This window comes from Nothobranchius furzeri, chromosome 9 (assembly GCF_043380555.1).
Source record: "Nothobranchius furzeri strain GRZ-AD chromosome 9, NfurGRZ-RIMD1, whole genome shotgun sequence".
NCBI lineage: Eukaryota > Metazoa > Chordata > Actinopteri > Cyprinodontiformes > Nothobranchiidae > Nothobranchius > Nothobranchius furzeri.
The window spans coordinates 46,150,038-46,170,859 of NC_091749.1; the positions used below are offsets into that span (position 1 = coordinate 46,150,038).

Consider the following 20,822-nt stretch of genomic DNA (forward strand, 5'->3'; position numbering starts at 1 on the left):
GAGACAATCCTATCACATCCTCTCAGCCCGAGTCCAGACTGACCACCCCTGCTGAGGGAGGCTCTGCTGAGAGTTGTGGTGAGAAAACGTTCTTGTGCTAATTTTAAAACTGAAATGAAGACGGGGCCCCTGGGGAGAGGGCAAGGATTGTTTTCTGAATACTTAATTAAAACACAGAGAAAACAACTTAATCCACTGAAACCAAACATCGCTGAAGTTATTTATTCTTCATTCTTTTTTAAATTTGTATGGGACGTGTTTAATTATAGCTATTAAGGCAACTCTAGAGCAATATACAAAGAATATATGCAATTAGCTATCCAGAGCACCCCGTCAGATGCAAATAGGTAAAAATAATTGGTTTTATTTTTAGTCCCCTCTCTTTTTGGGTATTTTCAGGCAGAATCTTTTATCTTTTACCTGGAAGGCAACCTGAAAATCATGTTTGTGATCCTACTCATCCCTTTCTCTTTTCGCCTTTTGGCATCTTCCTTTTCACACCTTCTCCTGTGATTTGACAAAGTAAATTAAAGGGCTTTTTGTGATTAGGGAGAAGACGGGAGAAAAAGCAGCACACATCCCGATTTGGGGCCTACAGTGTAATAAGAAAAATGGAAATAATTGAACACACTTAACCCAGTTTTAATTTGTGTGATTCCCTTGGCTCTGCAGGGGAGGAGCCTGCGTGAGCCCTGAACAAGCATTCAGGCTTTTGTGCTTCAGTGTGACAGTGAGAAGCGTTAATTAACTGTTCTCTCATGCCGAGTTACCCCCCACCTATCTTTAAACACACACCAATATTCAGATGCCTTCATCCCACGGCACTGCAGCCCGCCAACAAAAGCCCAAAATTCATCAGTTTGACTCAGTTTCTCTGCAGGCTTAGCTGGAACGCACGCACACACACACGCACACACACCCCCACACACACACACACGAGCACGCACATCTTACACATCAGGACGCCTTCTATTATTCATGTTTATTTCCTCGCAATGCATCAAGTTGCACTCCAGCTCAGAGGGGTGTTTGTTTTTGTGAGGCCCTCCTGTTTACACCCGTCTGTAGGAGGGGGGGGGGGGGGGGGGGGCACGACCAGGGTTTGTGGGAGTGTGTTGCGCTACCTGCTAAACTGAGTTCAGTTTTACAGCTGTAGGCCCAGATGTGCTAAGAAATGTCATTTGTCCCGCTGGATTTGTGTTTTTCCCCCCTACTAGGGCATCATGCTTCGCTGGCAGCCCCCGCCCCTCAGCGGCCAGAACGGGGAGATCACCTCCTACAAGATCCGGTACCGGAAAGGGTCCCGGAGGAGTGAATCAGCCGTGATCACTGCAGGCACTCAGCTGTCCAAGCTCATTGACGGTAATGATTCTTACATCTTTTGAAAGCGTCTTTGAGTGTTCTAAAAAGCACTATGTAAGTTTGATTTATTATTATTATTATTATTTTTGTTAGCTAAATTAAACCTGATTTCACTCCTAAATGTTTGTTTTACTACACAACTCAAATGAGTCAGTTTATTGGATCAGGGGCTAAAATGTGATTAAATCACTTTGTTACAGAAAAACCTTTAAAGCAGCTGAAAACACCTGTTCAGGCTGGCTTTGGTGTGACCTTCATCACCCTCTCCTTGTTCTGCGCTCCCTACTTCCCACCTTCCTCAGGATCCACTGATTTCCCTCTTTCCTATTATCTCTCTCTTTCTTTACATTTTTTTAATCACAATTGTCTATTTTTGCTCATTTAAAATACATTTTTAATTACTTTCTAAATTCTTTTTTTTTATATTTTACATTTTTTGTTTTTGTGAAGCACCTCGTGACTTTTACCTTGAGAGGCGCTATAGAAAAGATCTTTTCTTCTTCTTCTTTAAAGAGCAAGTTCAAAGTCTCTCTGTGTTTAACATGCAGGCTGAATGTGAAAATTGTCTTCTGTTCCTATTTCCTGCATTAGCCAGCAATAGTGAATAGATGGAGAGATGATTGGGTTAAAAAACCCACTCACAACTATGTCACACTGAAAATTTGCATTGGTGGACTCACCCAGCTTGGCTCGCGATAGGGAAGACTGTTGTTGGTTTAGCATCCAGGAAACAACAGAGCACATCTCGACGAGTAGAAGCCAACCGTTAGCATTAGCAACTCCACCACACAGCAGAACTCCTTCAAGCTTGTGTTATAAGTAAGGATGAAGCATCAACATTGCAGAGCAAACAGAGGCGAATCCTGAAGCCTAATTTATACTTCTCAGTCAGCTCCACGAGGGAGACACACGCTCTCTGGCTTCTCCGTCTCACCACATCTGAACCATGATTCCTGTCATTTTTGTCCGCGAATAAAACGCTGGCTGCTTTTTATTTTTATTTTTTTCAATCCACCAGTCACGCGTGAGTAAAACGTTCATATTTTAGAGTTTTTCCGCGAGGTATTCTTCAAGCTTCTCCGTGTCTTCTGCTAGATATCTTTGGTTCTCTTTATGTTTTTGAGAGCACAATGGCAGCACTGTTGACAACAGCGGCTACCTGACCGATCACAAGCTTGCATTCTCCGTCTTGTTGGATGGACGTTTAGAAAAGAGAGCTCGACTCCATCCGTCCTTGCGAGCCCGCTGAGAGCCCTCGAAAGGATGGATAAAGGCGTTGCGAGCGTCCATGCCGACGCAGGTGGAGAAGTATAAATTAGCCTTAACCCTAAAATAAGCTTTTATATCTTTGCATGCAGTGGCCATAGCTGTGATGTTACAGACTACTTTTTTGTATGATGTGAAATTCAGCTATTAATAATTCAGTCAGACTCCAAAAATGTAAAGAAAACTTGTATTGAACAACATTTTTTGTTGTGCCCAATTGATGTGCAAATACTAAATAGTTAAAAAGCAACCCAGTCTTTGGGACAAACTGGCGTTTACACAAAAAAAAACATGTCTTCCAAATGTACCCACTGGCTTTCGCACTTGTATTTGAACCTGTCTCTTAGGTCAAAGACGGCGAGGCTGATCCTCTGTGAGAACAGAGAAAATAAGTAGTGCTAACTCTGTGAATGAATGGCGTCTTTGACTCCAAACTGTCTAATTTTAATGCTCTAATCCCTGAGATTATCTCTTGAGTTCTTTTTTAATGCAGATATCAGAATGATCCTTTTCACCTAATTTTAAAACAACGAATCTAGAAAGATTTCTTGAGGGGAAATTTTGTTCCTTTGGAGGTTTTTCCCCCCTTCAGACTTTTCAAATTGGTCCGGTGTTTAATGTTTTATGCTGTCAGTCCCAGTTTTATCTCTACTGGATGTATCCCAGAGTGCATTCTGTCTGAAGTGCTGCAATATTAAACATCATCATGATGATGTTGAGTCAGTCTTGTTGTAGGTCTGACTTTCAGCTAAATACTTTGAAATGAAGTTACACGCTTCACTGTGGTGAGATTACATGCTGCTCCCCACCAAAATATGCACGATGTCACCAGAGAGACACGGCAGCAGTGATTAATATTAGATGTTGTCTCAGCAACTTTCAAGTGGCCCGGCCCCCCGCTGTGCACTGCATCAAAGAGAATCCACACTTTAAAGTTGATTTTTGGAGCTTGTTCTGAATGTGTGGGGGGGTGAGACAGAGGGGTGTTTGTTGGTTCAGAAGCATTAAGGAGGATATGTTGTTGCCTCGGAGGCACAGATGGTTAGGTAATGTATGAGAGCCCCCCCACCCCCCCACCCCCGATAGGGTGGCCCTGAACAGTGAGGGAAACAGAAATAGATGACGACAGGATTAGTGTGTAGCAACCAAATGACACAAAACGATGACAGTGACATTTTATATTGCAAATTAATACAGAAACACATCATTTGTCACCAGCAACAACTCCTCCTCTATGAATAGCAAAGCCAGCACCCAGTGGTGATGCAGCTCTCTCAGAGGGAGTCGTGGCTATAAAATATGAATGACTATGAAGCACAGTATTCTGACTATCTTACTTTTTATCATCCATCACACCGTTTTATTGTTTTTCGTAATAGCATATGTTTTTTACAATCCTCTAAAACTTTAATTAAAGTTCAAACCTTATTCTGGAGTTTCCCCAGAAAGGGGAGCGTAAAAGAACGTTAACAGCACCTCAGCAGGAGCCACTCGAGCCCTCCCAAGGCAAACTTTAAAATTCCCTCCTTAAAACTGTTTGAGGCATTAGGAGTTATAATAGGATACTTCTCCTGCCTCAGAAGTGAAATTTTGAACCATCCAACCAAGTGGAGAGCATCATTAGTTATAGGATAAAATCAGACTTGAGAACAAATATCAGGTTGTTGTGGCTTCGGCTCAAATGCTACACACCTACTAAGGCCTAGTCCACATGTAGCCGGTTTTTTTTTTAAACGAATATCCGCCCCTCCTAAAACTAGCATCCACACCACCTCGTTTAAAAGAAACTCTGTCCACACGTACCCGGATAAATACGTTGTTAAGGACATGCCAGACCTGTAGGCGGCAGTACTTCCCCCGTTCTTAACCTCGTCCTTCGTCTGTGGTCTTCCGCAAGGAGCAGTAATTCCGCTTGCAAAAACAAACAAGCAAAAAGCGCTTGGACAGTTGATAAAGCGAGCGCAGCTCTGAGGGCATCCATGCTGTCGGCTAGTGTAAACACAGGTCGCACACGTGATGTCAGCATTTTTTGTCGCGGAAAGTGACGTTGCAGACCTTAAAACTCCGGTTTTGTCCGTCCACACGCAGACACCCAAAACGGAGAAAACACAGATCTTCACTTTGGCCGGAGTTTTTAAAAAGATCCGTTCTCGTGTGAAAAAACTCAGTTTTCGTGTGGATGACAGGCCAAAACGTAGAAAAATATCTACGCTTTGGCAGATCCCCGGCTACGTGTGGACAGGGCCTTATAGTTCCTCTAGGACTACACCACAAACTCTCTCCAAGATGAATGAGATCCCTCCAAGTGTTCTTCAGTTGCAGCTTCAGGTCCAGTCCTCAGATTTTAAACGTGAATCTTACCTGTGCAGGTCTCGAGCCCGGAACAGAATATTCCTTCAGGGTGTCCGCCACGACGGTGAACGGTACAGGACCGGCCACCGATTGGACCACAGCAGAGACATTCGAGAGCGACCTGGATGGTATAAAAACAGCCTCGTTTCATACAAACTGAACCAGAACCTGTCTTCAGATCGTTTCTTTTGAACAGATTGTTTGAGGTGTTCTACGTTTGCTCCACCAGAATCCCGTGTGCCTGACCAGCCGAGCTCGCTGCACGTCCGACCGCTGGTCAACAGCATTGTAGCGAGCTGGACGCCACCAGAGAACCAGGACATCGTGGTGCGTGGTTACACCATCAGCTATGGCATCGGAAGTCCTCACGCTCAGACCATCAAAGTGGACTACAAACAGCGTTACTTCACTATTGAAAACCTCGGTATGAACAAACGTTGGGTTTAATCCGCCCTGCTACATGTTTCATTTGCTGCTGTCAGTTTCAGCACAGATAGCTGAAAATTTGTTGATACAGAAACGTAAATTATGCACCAGTTTGTCATCGTTTCATCCGAGGGTGTTGTCTGATCTGTCAAATCCTACTAATCAGATATTAATACGACCTGTGGGAGCCGTGTCTTTGCACTACGCTGATTGCAGATATTTATAACAATTTACTTTCCTGAAGATAAATGTGTCACGTCTGATTTGATATGCCGAGTTTAATTACTAATGAGCTAAGACGCAGACCCACAAACACTGGGAACCAATTCATCGCCACCCCGTAGTGAATGTTGTGGGAATTAATTAGCTCTTCTTCACCACACGCCAGAGCCACTAATTACACAGTTTGGACTAATAGGGGCACGGTTGCTAAAGGTCATAAAACAAATCGGTTTAGGTGCTAGTTTAGGTCAAATCTAAGGAAACTTGATCATTTGTTGTGACTGCACCTCAACGAAAGGCTTTTGTTTGTGCTTAAGTGCCTTTTTTTCTAACCCAGTATCGGACTATGTGACACAAATTGTATCTTGTGCTTGTTTAGTCATCTGGGAGGATAATTTAGATGCAAGACAGAAGAAACACTGTGGAGATTCTTTAAACAGCAACTCAGATTGGTTGTGTTTGTTTTAATAATGGGATAGTATTAAATGCTGCAGTTAAAGCACCAGGAATGGGTCCGTGAGTGAGTTAAAAAGTACAATTTGAGGAAATTTTTGAACGGATGAATTGTTGCACATATCTATTTGTGCATAATTGAATCTTTCCTTACTGTCACAGTGAGTGGAATGATTGTATTCAAATATTCACTGTGCTAATATTGCAATTAAGGCTTGAGAGTCTCCAGTGTTTCGGCTTGATTGGATGGTGCATCAGTTTATCTCCCTCATCCCGTCTCTCGCAGACCCCAGCTCCCACTATGTGATCACGCTGAAGGCCTTCAACAACGTGGGGGAGGGGATCCCCGTGTACGAGAGCGCTATCACCAGACCACAGTCAGGTACAGACCACACACACCTGCACACACGAATCTGCTCCTGTCTCAATCAGAGGAAAATCAAAGGAAATAAACGTAAAACATCTGTGGCTGAATTTTCTTCTTCTTCAGCAGCTCAGAAACGGGTTTAATGTCTTCCTCTGATCACACACACAACATAAGGGATGCTGCTCATGCTGCGCGGCTGGGTTCACGTGGACTGACAATTATCTTTGCCCTCACGCTAACCTGACATCATTATCACACAGAATGTGTCTCGACTCTAAATTACTGAGAAGAAAATGGGTCATCGGCCCATCTCACCGCTTTAATTACCTCACTTCTTCATGGATCCAAGTACACTTAAAAATCTTTTTAATCAAATGATCACAACATCAAATCTTGCCCCTTTATTAACAGTCATGATTATTAGGATGCAGGTGAGGTTATTTAGGATCATTCTGTGTAGAAAAGGTCAGAAATAACTAGCATACTGATATAAAACATTGTCGTGAAACAACTGAGGCATTTGCTTGTTTTTTAACTCTTGCAGTGAATATAGATGAATTGTTCCTCGATATGTTTCCCACCTAGACAGAGACACTCACCTGAATTCTCTCTTCCCATGAAAAATAACACTGCCCAGAAATTCAGATTTCTAGATGTGCTCTCATTTGTTGAATCAAATTAATTTGATTAGCAGCACCTGGCTGCTTCTCAGCCACTTCATTTTCATAGAAGCAGCTAAAGATGGACTCAGTTTTTCACACCAACCAAATATTACAACCAAAGTATGCAGAAGAGCATCTCTGAACACACGACACATCGAACCTTGAGGCAGATGGGCTACAGCAGCAGAAGACCACAACGGGTGCCACTCCTGTTAGCTAAGAACGGGAGGCTGAGGCTACAATTTGCACAGGATAATAGAATTAGACAATAGAGACTGGAAAAATGTTGCCTGGTCTGATGAGTCTCGATTTCCGCTGCAACATTTGGATGGTGCGGTCAGAATTTTGCACCAACAACATGAATGCATTGATCCATCCTGCCTTGTATCAACGGTTCAAGCTGGTAGTGGTTTAATGGTGTGTGAGATGTTTTCTTAGCACATTTTGGGCCCCTTAGTGCTAATTGATCATCGTTGCAACACCGCAGCCTACCTGATCATTGTTGCTGACCACGTCCATCCCGTTATGACCCCGAGTGTACCCATCTTCTGATGGCTACTTCCAGCAGGATAATGCGCCATGTCATAAAGCTGGAATCATCTCAGACTGGTTTCTTGAACATGACAATTAATTCGCTGTACTCAAATGGCCTCCACAGTCACCAGATCCCAATCCAATCAAGCACCTTTGGGATGTGGTGGAACGGGAGATTCGGATCATGGACGTGCAGCCGACATAGCTGCAGCAAATGCGTGATGTGAATCATGCCAATGTGGACCAAAGTCTCTGAGGAATGTTTCCAGTACCTTGTTGAATCTATGCATTGAAGGATTAAGGCAGTTCTGAAGTCAAAAGAGGGTCCAACCTGGTACTAGCAAGGTGTACCCAATGAAGTGGCCAGTGAGTGTATGTTGATGGATTTTACTGTTTTCTTCCTGAATGTACACAACACTTTTATATGGTTTAGTGCACCTGCAAGGCAAAAACTGTCCCCAGAAATTCTTCATATTCACAAGAAGAAAATATCTACATTATTAAAGTACCATAAACTGCATAGGTTCAATTGGATCTGACAAAAATGTTGTCGGTAAAAATGTGAATTCAATAGCTGCTGATTCACCTCCGTTTTCAGAAGCAAGAAAAATGTATTTTTAAAGGACATCTAAAATATTCAATGTTGAAGCTGTAAAATCCACTCAAAAATAATTTCATGTTAATGACTTTTAAATTCCTGCAAGGCATATTCATTCAGAATCCCTAGAATTAATCTTCTCCCAGCTGCAGACTATCTTGTCCAGGAAATGGACATCATAACTCTTAGACACAGTTCTCAAATAATAAAAGGGACAAAGTCAACCCTAATTATTCCAATGCAAATTGTTCATAATGCCAGATGTCTGTGGCCTCAAATATTCATTATTAGTTTGGTTCTCGGATACAGGCAGTGTATTGTTTGATGTATCTACACAGTAGATTGAAACAGCTTTGTTGCTTTATCCAAACCTTATGGACTTAGGTGGCAATCAGAGAACGCGCAATTTAATTAAGGCCCAGATCACAACCCTGGTAACAATTAGAAGTTCAGCCCCAAATCAATACTGCTTGACAACTGATTGTAGAACGCTGCCGTTTAGACTTCGCGTTGGCTGAGTTCATACAGTTTATATGACAGTGTGCGCTCCCCGGAGTGTCCCAGAATGTGGGCTGCACCCGCCTCCCCGCTCAGCCTTGATCGCTGCAGTTTGTCTCTGCTGCGGCGCTATTGCACCACTGAGTGTGAGAGGGGTGGGATGCCTGGTGACATGAATCACATCAACATGCTTTGAGAGAGAGAGGAAGAAGGTGTGTGGTGGTGTGGCAGCTTAAGTATGTGCACACACCCACACACTGTCATACTGTACACTTTCTGTCTAAAAAGCTTCCTCACGTCCTCACTTGCTCGCACTCGCTGCACTCATGCAGAACCCCTGTGGTGGCGTTGGCAACCCTTCGTCAGATCCAAATGTTTCCTCTCAAAGCAGAACCGAAGCCCACCACCGTCGTCGGCAGCTGAATCCTCGGGGCGCGTTCCCTTCCTGCCAGTTTGTTCAAGTCAGATTTATAAAGACGAGCTGACCTACATAGTACTTTTACTTTTGCAAAAAAAAAAATAAATATATATATATATATATATATATATATATATATATATATATTGAAGAGAAAACTTTGTGAACTTAGGCTGAACGAGTGCTTGGCTGGATACTCGATGACTTTATAATGTCTAACTCAAACCAAGGAAATGAGAAATGTCTCCTTAAAAGACAGAAACATTCTCAAGACAACTGGTCTTTTCTGGAGCCTTCTCTCTCTGGAAAAACTCTTAATTCTTCCAAGCTGGGTAAAGAACTGTGTGCCATTCCTAAACTTCAGCTTCTCTCAACAACCACATGAATGGCTGAATCTTCAACATGCTCTCACACACACACACACAGACTCAGTCTTGGGAATATAATGAGGGCAGCTCGGTACAGAGGTGTCAAATGAAGCGAGGCGGAGAGTAGAGGACCACCAAGTGATCGAGGAGGAGTGTCACCACGGTTGACCAAGCAAGGCTTTTTCTCCCATCGCAGCTAAACCAAGTACAGAACCAGGAGCGCTGAAACCAGAAGTCCATCTTGAAGCGTTTATCCTGCAGTATGTTGGCCAAGAGCTGATGCTTAGCCCATCTTCTACACCAGATACATGTTTACTGTGTGTTATGAAGGAATGAAATGGGCAGGGGCCCCTCACACAAACAGATGTAGGTGTTCTTTATGTATGCATGTATACAACCACTGCTGCTCTAACAAATACAGGAACACGTTGTCTGTACTCAGCTCACAAGATGATGAGTGAATCGCCTTTCAGCTTCTGGTTAAGAGGAGAATCTTACTTGGGACTCTTGAATGACATAAGGGGCTGTGATTGGTCCATACTTACATACCCATTAACTAGTCATTCAAATTGAGTGCTCTTTCATAACCAACACGATTAAAACTCTAGTTGTGTTTCATTTGTATCTTTGTAATCTTGCTCTGTTATGAGTCATATGTCCTCTACCATGGAAGTTGAGGTTTCAGGGATGATGTTTGTCACTATGCAACGTTGCATGCGATACAGGTATTAATTTCTGGTTAAGAAAATTAACATTTTTGCTGCGACTTTTTACATTTACACGTTAGTTGATGAATCACATGAACCTTTGTAAACTGCATCGGAGACTGTTACGTCATGGGTGGACATAATATCACTGCAGCACGCTTTTAGGAGACCTTTAAAAATCAATTCTAGTCCAGAATTTGCATGTTACTGGACCAAAAGAGAAGGGTTCTGGCGGTCCTTCAGCAGAGCGCTTTCATTTTTTTATTTTTTAGTGCAGAAGGTCTTTGAGCTGCAGAAGAAAAGCAGCACGTATCCACTCAGCTACAGTCTCCACTTGTTCCTGACCCCTCCTCTCCTCTTCACTGGTGGGCTCTGTACTTTAAGCCTTATTTTTCCTTTCACAGTTTTGAAGGACATAATTCGCCTCGTCAACGCTATCCTGCAAAAAGGGATGGAAATTCCAAAGCGCTCTTTGCCCCTGCATTCATCCACTTTGTGTTGAAGATGTTGTTATGAAATTGTCAATGATGTAAACACACTCCTGAATTGCCTCCCTCTGTAAAGGGCTCAGGTCAAAACATTAATATGTATAAGAAATATTGCATGTAGGATTGTGGGTATCTACTTTTCCATTTTCTTTGATCCTTTAATGTGAACAGATGATCTCTTCCTGTCTTTCTGTAGTGCCACAGTCTCCGTAGTTAGAGCATTGTAGCTTTTACATAGCAGCCATCTTACTGTAGAGGTCAGTTTCTGTTTTTTCTAATAGAATTTTCTCTCTTTCTCTTCAACCTCCCCAATCCCATCCTTGTTGCACATCCCTGACTTTATCCCTCCCTCGTCACCATCAACCTTCATTTTTAACTTATTAACCTTGTGTTTTGCCCCGTGACCACCCCCTTCCTGTTACGACTCCACTGTCTGACCCACCACACCATGCTTCTTGTTCTGTTTTAATTTTTGGTCCATTTTTAATTTTGTGTGTAATGCATGCGGGTTTACTGCCATGTCATGCAGACCCCATAGACCCTGATGTTGACTTGTATGAACTGTTCCATGCTCCATACACCCCAGTACCAGACCCCTCCCCCATGATGCCTCCCGTGGGTGTTCAGGCCTCCGTGGTGAGCCATGATGCCATCAAGGTGACATGGGCTGACAACCTGTTGCCCAAAAACCAAAAGATCACGGATAATCGCTACTACACCGTACGATGGAAGACCAACATCCCCGCCAATGCTAAAGTCAAGGTAAGATGATTTCTTCTTTTTCCTAATGTTGTAAATTTACTCCCAATTTTGCCCCTTAAGGGATACTAAGTAAGTCATTCGTATTTTTAAATAATTTTCTTGAGCTAGTATCTGCTAAAGCAACCCTTTACATGGTTAATGAAAAGTCACTCAGCCCCCTCCGCCCCCTGTGTCCGGAATACCACACTTGCAACTTCAGAGTATCCGGACCACTCCCCTGAAGTCTCAGAGTCACACTTTATGGCAATTCATGTTTACACCTCATAGCAGATGAGCTATAGCTGATTAGCATTTATTGTAACATGTTCGTCATGGTGGAGCCTCAGAAGAAACAAAGAAAACATTTATCTGATGGAGCTAAAAACATTTTTTAAGAACATCCAACCACAATAGGAGTCAAACAAGAGTTAACATCGAGAGTTTTGTGTATCATGAGAGCTCTGAGACGAATAAGGATTCAGATTTGATGCAGACCCATCGATCACCCTAAATACAACTTTAATATGTTTTGTTTGTGCACTTTTAGCTTTACTTGGGTTTTTAATTATTTCTAAATATGTTTGTCAGGCAATAGTGATCACGTCCTGTTCCATCACCGATCATACAGGGAGTGCAGAATTATTAGGCAAATGAGTATTTTGTCCACATCATCCTCTTCATGCATGTTGTCTTACTCCAAGCTGCATAGGCTCGAAAGCCTACTACCAATTAAGCATATTAGGTGATGTGCATCTCTGTAATGAGAAGGGGTGTGGTCTAATGACATCAACACCCTATTTCAGGTCTGCATAATTATTAGGCAACTTCCTTTCCTTTGGCAAAATGGGTCAAAAGAAGGACTTGACAGGCTCAGAAAAGTCAAAAATAGTGAGATATCTTTCAGAGGGATGCAGCAGTCTTAAAATTGCAAAGCTTGTGAAGTGTGATCATCGAACAATCAAGCGTTTCATTCAAAATAGTCAACAGGGTCGCAAGAAGCGTGTGGACAAACCAAGGCGCAAAATAACTGCCCATGAACTGAGAAAAGTCAAACGTGCAGCTGCCAAGAAGCCACTTACCACCAGTTTGGCCATATTTCAGAGCTGCAACATCACTGGAGTGCCCAAAAGCACAAGGTGTGCAATACTCAGAGACATGGCCAAGGTAAGAAAGGCTGAAAGATGGCCACCACTGAACAAGACACACAAGCTGAAACGTCAAGACTGGGCCAAGAAATATCTCAAGACTGATGTTTCTAAGGTTTTATGGACTGATGAAATGAGAGTGAGTCTTGATGGGCCAGATGGATGGGCCCGTGGCTGGATTGGTAAAGGGCAGAGAGCTCCAGTCCCACTCAGACGCCAGCAAGGTGGAGGTGGAGTACTGGTTTGGGCTGGTATCATCAAAGATGAGCTCGTGGGGACTTTTCGGGTTGAGGATGGAGTCACGCTCAACTCCCAGTCCTACTGCCAGTTTCTGGAAGACACCTTCTTCAAGCAGTGGTACAGGAAGAAGTCTGCATCCTTCAAGAAAAACATGATTTTCATGCAGGACAATGCTCCATCACACGCGTCCAAGTACTCCACAGCGTGGCTGGCAAGAAAGGGTATAAAAGAAGAAAAACTAATGACATGGCCTCCTTGTTCACCTGATCTGAACCCCATTGAGAACCTGCGGTCCATCATCAAATGTGAGATTTACAAGGAGGGAAAACAGTACACCTCTCTGAACAGTGTCTGGGAGGCTGTGGTTGCTGCTGCACGCAATGTTGATGGTGAACAGATCAAAACACTGACAGAATCCATGGATGGCAGGCTTTTGAGTGGCCTTGCAAAGAAAGGTGGCTATATTGGTTGCTGATTTGTTTTTGTATTGTTTTTGAATGTCAGAAATGTATATTTGTGAATATGGAGATGTTATATTGGTTTCACTGGTAAAAATAAATAATTGAAATGGGTATATATTTGTTTTTTGTTAAGTTACCTAATAATTATGCACAGTAATAGTCACCTGCACACACAGATATCCCCCTAAAATAGCTAAAACTACAAACAAACTAAAAACTACTTCCCAAAACATTCAGCTTTGATATTAATGAGTTTTTTTGGGTTCACTGAGAACATGGTTGTTGTTCAATAATAAAATTATTCCTCAAAAGTACAACTTGCCTAATAATTCTGCACTCCCCGTACACTCACTCTAAGGCGTCCAGGAGGCACCCTAGCAAGATGCCCAAACCACCTCAACTGACTCCTCTCATGGAGGAGCAGCGGCTCTACTCCGAGTCTCTCCCAAATGTCCGAGCTCCTCACCCTATCCCTTAAGGCTGAGCCCAGCCACCCCATGGAGAAAACCCATTTCGGCCGCTTGTATCCGTGATCTTGTTCTTTGGGTCATTACCCAAAGCTCATGACCATAGGTGAGGACTGGGCGGTAGATCGAGAGCCTTGCTTTCAGACTCAGCTCCTTCTTCACCACAACAGACCGGTTCAGCGTCCGCATCACTGCAGACGCTGCCCCAATCTGCCTGTTGATCTCCCACTCCCTCCTTCCCTCATTCGTGAACAAGACCCCAAGATATTAAACTCCTCCGCTTGAGTCAGGACCTCTCTCCCGACCCGGAGTTGGCAATTTTAATGTATAACTATTGTTATACTATAACTACTGTTCCTCCAACCTGGCTGAGCTGCCTTGGGGAGTGCCTCAGGGATCGATTTTGGCCCCGCTATTTTTCTCACTATATCTCCTACCCCAGGGTGACCTATTCCGCAAGCTTGATGTGTCATTCCATCTATATGCTGACGATTGCCAGGTCATTTTTCCAATTAGGCGTGGTGGTTTATGCACCATTCAACCTTTGTTGGACTTTCTGGAGGACATCAAGCTATGGTTGGCTCAGAACTACTTGTGTTTCAACAAAAACAAGACTGAAGTAATTCTGTTTGCTCCACCAAAGATCTTAGGAGGTGCCCAAGGGCTTGATTTTTCCACACTGGCACTGCATCAGAAGGCGGTGGTTACTAACCTAGGGGTAAAGTTGAACGCAGAGCTCAGATTTGATTCTCAAGTGAATGGAATCGTGAGATCTTGCTTCTTTCATCTACGCCGTATAGCGAAAATTAAGCCATTTCTGTCACGTAGTCATTTGGAAACTGTGATCCATGCCTTTGTTACCTGCAGGCTGGATTATTGCAACTCGCCATATGCGGGGCTCAGGCAAGCTCCAATAGCATGCCTCCAGGTGGTTCAGAACTCAGCTGCGCGGTTTTTAACATCTACCAGGAGGTCTGAACATATTACACCAGTCCTTCGTGCCTTGCATTGGCTCCCTGTCTCCTATCGCATCAGGTTTAAGGTAATCCTGTTTGTGTTTAAGGCGTTAAACTCAGGGGCACCTAAATACTTTTCTGACATCATCCACCGACATGTCCCGGTGCGTTCCCTTAGGTCAGCTGACCAGAGACTATTAACCGTGCCCAGGTACAGCCTGAAGTCTCGTGGGAGACGTGCCTTTTCAGTGCTCGGACCAAGTCTTTGGAATGAGCTGCCAGCCGACATAAAGCAGGCCAAATCACTGGAGACCTTTAAAAGCCTACTGAAAACACATCTGTCCTCGTTGGCGTTTGGACATTGAAGTTGGGATTGCGTGGGCAGCATCACTTTGAATGTGTCTGGATCTGATTCTGAAAACAGGACTGATATGGATTGCGAACTTGTACTCGGGATTTCTTATTGTATTTTAAATGGTTATATGTCTGTTTTATTGTTGTGCTTGTTATTGGTGTACAGCATTTTATTGTTGTGCTTGTTATTGGTGTACAGCACTTTGTCCGTTTTGGGCATGTGAAAGTGCTTTATAAATAAAGTTGATTTGATTTGAACTATGAACTTTTTTTTCTTTTAAAGCTAAACATTATCATGTCTCAACTATTGTTTAAGACAAAACAAAACAAACTCAGAAGATGTGGAGTGCATCTTCTAAAATGCAAAGTATACACAATAAAACTAGAAGCCACTTGTATACAGGGGGCTACCTAATTGTCCACAGTTGTGTAAATATAGTGTCTAGTATAGATGAGTCTGGAAAAGGCATTGGCAGCGACATTCCTCAGCACCTTATTGAGGGAAGTGGAGGATTCTGATTAGTATGAGTAGAATTTTTGAGGGATTGGGATTTGCGACGAAAATAATTACCCTGGTAATATGAAGATCATTCTGAAGATCACTTTATGAAAAGGCACAGCATGATTATAAGCATCCTTTGGTAAGCAGAGCTGCAGGATTACTTTGAAGCTTCAGTGTTTCAGTGTGTTTACACACTTATCAGTTTCATCCTCCACACTCCAGTACATCTGAATCCCTCCATATCTCAACACAAGCACAAAGTAGAATTATCAAATTGTGTAAATGAGCCATATTTTCCCCCATTAACTCGTTCTTTAGTAACAATCACTAAACGTAAACAGATCTTCTGTCGTACTGTCAAACGTAGTATTAAAACAGTGCATGATCGCGTCTAGAAAAATATGACACTGTCGTCAGGGGAAGCTCAAAGGGGAAAGTACGTGGATTAAGCTGGTAAATTTAGTTGCAGTGTTTTAATTTCCAGAAAACTAAACACAGTGGCTATTTGCACATCCGTGTGTCTGTTTTTGGTTTCATGCTTGTGTGCAAACCTGTGACCGAGCAGAGCTCAGAGACAGGCCTGCGTTTACTGATAAATTATTCAACAAGGACAAGACAAACGGAGAACCAGAAAAAGAGGGTGTAGATCTGACAATGCGTTCCCCGTACAGCCAACTCATGGGACAAACACACACACACACTCGCTCTCTCTCTCTCAAATGAATGCAAACTAAAAAGAAAAGCCTTGCACACAATTTTTTTCCTTGGAGCTTTTTTGTCAGTTGACAAGCATCCGCCTGTCAATTAACTGCAGAGATTTGATTTATTTATTGTTATTTGGAATAAAATTGAAGGAAAATGTGCTTTTTGAATAGTTTATCAAAAATGTGTTCAGAGACTACAACAGTAATACCAGCTCAGCTCATAAGTGGAGGATCGGTTTGATTCTCACACTCCAGTTGTGATTAAAGATCTGCTTCTAGCTTGTTAATGAAAAAATGTTAAGAAGGTGCTGTTCTCTGGAAACATCATTTCATTGTTTTTTTCTATGAGCATAGCTGTTCTGCAGATGTAAAAACACAGGCACCCTCGGTCTAATGCCTCTTAGATTGAGTCTAACCAGACAGCCTTGTGCATTATTGAGGGAATGGCTGCTCTTAAACTGGCTGCGTGTTGCTAAAGAGAAGAGTGGTTTCCTGTCCTACCCTACTGCCCTCTGTTTGGCAGCACCCAACGGAGAGCTACACTTTTGTCATTGCTAACAACATCACTGGCGAACCTGATTCTCCCACCAGGCTCAGGATATATTTTTATGCCACTCCAAGCCAGTGGAAAGCAAGATAAGTGGTTGCATAAGTCATAATTTTAGGTTATCTGCAAGGCATTTATATAATAAAGTGTTTTGCTGCTTATTTATTATACTTAGACCTTTAGCGTTGGTTTCACTTTGTGTGCAAGAGACGCTGTAATTTGTGGCTTTGCTAAACACTATTATACAGAATTAGTTCTTGTTTTTGGAATACAGAACAAAAGATGCACAAAGCAATCCATCAACATATGGAAATAAACTGGTGATTTAACGGCTTGTAAAGCTGCATCCTTCAGGACTGTGCAGATGAACTGGAATTTTACTTTTTATTGAACAGTGCTTAGATTTTAAAGAAAAAACAAAGCTTGGCTGATGTAAAATTATTATTATTCTAGGTGTTTAAGACAAACTTGATTAGGGAGGTACAAAAACGTTCTGAGAAGCTCTGGTAAATTCCACAGGTACATTTTCCTGCATATTCCTATGTCTGGAATTCTCTCGTCCCTGGGATCTTCTGGCATTTATTTTTATGAATTAGTAAAAACCAAACTTCCTGTCCCCCATGTTAATCCTGACACAACAATTGGTGGCGGCTGTGGGATTCCTCGTGTGGTTCTCTCCGGGTTTAGACAAAAGTCATAGCCATAGAGGACAGAAGGACCTCTCCTACAGAGAAAAGGTAGAAAGGGCATTGAGAGGTGAGGACCACAATTTCAGCTGGAATCCCAAATCTTTACAGAAGAAACCTGAGGCCATTTGTCATGTCAGATCAGAGGCAGCGGAAAAAATAATACAGCTAAACATAGCAGGGTTGCTATAAAACAAACTGAAATCTTATGTTTTCCGTGTTTGTGTTTTCCCTCCTCTCTCCAGGCGGCCAACTCCACCAGCCTGAGCCACCTGGTGACGGGCCTGAAACCCAACACACAGTACGAGTTCTCCGTTATGGTGACAAAAGGGCGCCGCTTCAGCACATGGAGCATGACAGCCGTGGGCACGACCCTGGAGACCAGTAAACACCACAAACACAAGCACATTGATGTTGCTGCTTATGTACACAGATCACAATTCAGAAACCACATTACCTGCAGGGTGATGAGCCATTGGCTGTTTGAGAATCATTAGTGATTATTAGCAGATTATTTCAGCTCTGTTTTCAAGAAAGTGATCTATTTTCAGCTCACTGTACATTATTTGGATTGAAACTCATTCCGTCATCAGTTAAGACTGAAACATGATCAAGCATCTGCAAAGTCGTACATACTCACACACACACACACAAACACACACACACACAAGCTAAGTATTTACTTTAATTCCTCACAAGAAACATTTTCGGAATAAAAAAGAGCAAACCTTGAAATATTTACAAATGCATATATCAAGAGTTTTACTCATAACTTAAATTGTGTAAATATTCAAGTAATGTGCTGCTATTGTGGTTTATCTCACCATTATATTGTTATTTTTTAATCCGTCACAGGTCCCAGCTCTGCCCCTAAAGACGTGACGGTTGTGAGCAAAGAGAACAAACCTCGTACCATAATAGTGAACTGGCAGCCTCCTTCAGAAGCCAATGGAAAAATCACTGGTGAGCGTCAACATTTAGACATTTGTCAAAACGTCAGACTTTTAGTTCAGTTCTGGCTCGATGAAAGTGTGGGACACTAAAAAAACATTTTTTAAATTATTATTTCTGATTATAAGGGTTATGGTTAGTCACTCTGAGATTAACATGCAGCCTGAACATGAAAATAGTCTCCTACACCTCTCTCCAGCATTAGCTTCTGATAGAAAATAGACGGTGAAACGCTAGGATTAGAAAAGCCTGACAGGTCTACATCACACTGTCACTTAACATTCGTGCACTCACCCATCTTGACTCGTGTAGGGGAATGCTGTTCCAGCAACAGAGGACATCATAGCTAATAGAAGCTAACCATTAGTATTAGCAACTCCACCACACAGCAGAACTCCTTCGGGCTTGGGTTGCGTTATTTGTGTTATCAGTTTTATTGAATCAAACAAACAGAAAATCAGTCTCTGGTTTTGGTTGACATCCTCTGTTGTGTGATCTTTAGGTTATATTATCTACTACAGTACTGATGTAAACGCAGTGGTGCACGACTGGGTCATTGAACCTGTGGTGGGAAACCGCCTCACACACCAGATCCAGGAGCTGACTGTAGACACAGTCTACTACTTCAAGATCCAGGCCCGAAACTCTAAAGGCATGGGCCCCATGTCGGAGGCCGTCCAGTTCCGCACTCCAAAGAGTAAGTTTAAAACCAGGGCGGATGTGAAGTTTCCAAGTGGCTTTGACTTGGACTTGAGTCTTCTGTTAGTTTTTAAAACAAGTTAATGCAAAGTCAGGATTTGATTTTCTCCAACTTTCCTTTTGGATCTTTCAGTAGTAAGTAAGACTATCTTTGTGACATCTTTGAGAGTGGATAATAACGTGTTGTAACTTTTAACATTAAATGAGTTAGAACGGGTTCGTTTTTGTTGGTCATTGAGATGTTTTATCAACATTTTTGTGAAATTTTGTAAATTGGAACATGCTTTTACTGTCAGAAGTTATAATTACTTCTGTAGTGATGCTTTGCTTCTATCAGCTTGGCTCTGTCTGCAGCGTTCTGTTCGGGAGCTGTTTGGTTTTCTGACAAACTTTTTCATTTACTTAGATTTTGCCCCTCTTGCAGTTCACATCTTCTCCCTTATTTCACCATTTCCTGCAGCTCTTCTCAGCTAACATTTTTTTTGTTGCTTTTTTGTCTTTTCCTCCCTGCATTCCTTTGGCCTGTTAAGCTGAGTCCTCTGACAAAATGGCTAATGACCAAGGTAAACTCTCTTCTCACTTTGCACCTTGTGTGCATTTCTATCCCCGGATTTCCATCTTCTGGGCTGTTGACAAATCACTCTGCATGACTGGCAAAATATGTTGTGCTTGTAGAAGTTCAAACTGTAACGTTCACTCAAAGATGATTTTAAATCATACGTTTCTCTCCTTTTGAATCAGCCTCAAATCTTCTGCCAAAGGCAGGACTTCCAGGCGGCCAGTATCCACACGACCCCAGGACTCCACCAGGTAAGACTTATAATCCGTGCTCCAGTTCAGATATCTGAAAATGATCCACCACTCGACCCAGATGATGTACCTAACCTTGAAATTTTCTTAATTATTTTTGTAGTTTTTCTTCTATTCTTTCATTTGTAGGTCTAAAATAATAAGTGTTCTTTTTTTTCCATCATCCACTCATGAAAATGTGGTCTGACCCTATTTTTCTCCCTCAAGACAAAACAGGAGTTGGAAGCAGTGAAAACCACCTCCTGGTCATTATCATCATTATCGCAGTAGGAGTCTTCACCATCATCGTCGTGGTTGTGGGGGCCTTCTTGTGCACACGACGCACCACGTCCCACCAGAAAAAGTAAAATATGGATCCACACTTCTATATCTACATCAGTGGTGATGTCAAGTTCTTAAAAACGCACATTTAAACAGGTTAAATATGGCCGAAGTACTCTACAATAGAACCAGTTAGGTTTGGGAAACGTGTAAGACTATCCGGTTTTGTGGCCTAGATGTTTTATTTTTTGTTTTTTTGAGGATGGTAATGCAAAAACATTCTCTATGTCCTTGAAAAAATAAAGCTAGGAGGGTGAGGCTATGCTAACACATCCCAGTGAAATAATTTCTGTTGTGTTTTCATTTGTTGATATGTAGTTTCAATTTATCTGTGATGTAATCTGAAAAGTCCAAAAATGCTGTAATAAATTAGTAGTTTTAATGATAGAAATAGATTTGTATGCATAAACTGAAATATTTATTAAAATGGACCTTAAAGAGCAAATTGCAGGTAAAAAAAAATTCTAATTAATATAAAATGCTGTCCAAAAATACTATTTGAAATGCTTATTGTGGA

The 20,822-nt window shown here is 42.2% G+C and overlaps 1 protein-coding gene across 10 annotated transcripts in view; it reads left to right on the plus strand.

Annotated features, from left to right (window-relative positions):
* The window catches only part of neo1a (neogenin 1a), a 230,457-nt gene that overhangs the window by 200,344 nt on the left and 9,291 nt on the right, over positions 1–20,822 (plus strand). For 7 of the 10 annotated variants that reach the window (XM_015953635.3, XM_015953639.3, XM_015953642.3 and 4 more), the window contains exons 13-23: positions 1,218–1,362; positions 4,998–5,108; positions 5,210–5,404; positions 6,368–6,463; positions 11,251–11,483; positions 17,770–17,908; positions 18,380–18,487; positions 18,978–19,172; positions 19,705–19,737; positions 19,916–19,984; positions 20,192–20,327. In XM_015953635.3, the coding sequence (XP_015809121.3) occupies positions 1,218–1,362; positions 4,998–5,108; positions 5,210–5,404; positions 6,368–6,463; positions 11,251–11,483; positions 17,770–17,908; positions 18,380–18,487; positions 18,978–19,172; positions 19,705–19,737; positions 19,916–19,984; positions 20,192–20,327 (1,460 nt within the window). The remainder of the gene's footprint in view (positions 1–1,217; positions 1,363–4,997; positions 5,109–5,209; positions 5,405–6,367; positions 6,464–11,250; positions 11,484–17,769; positions 17,909–18,379; positions 18,488–18,977; positions 19,173–19,704; positions 19,738–19,915; positions 19,985–20,191; positions 20,328–20,822) is intronic. The other 3 variants (XM_015953638.3, XM_015953645.3, XM_015953637.3) reach the window with 2 other exon arrangements.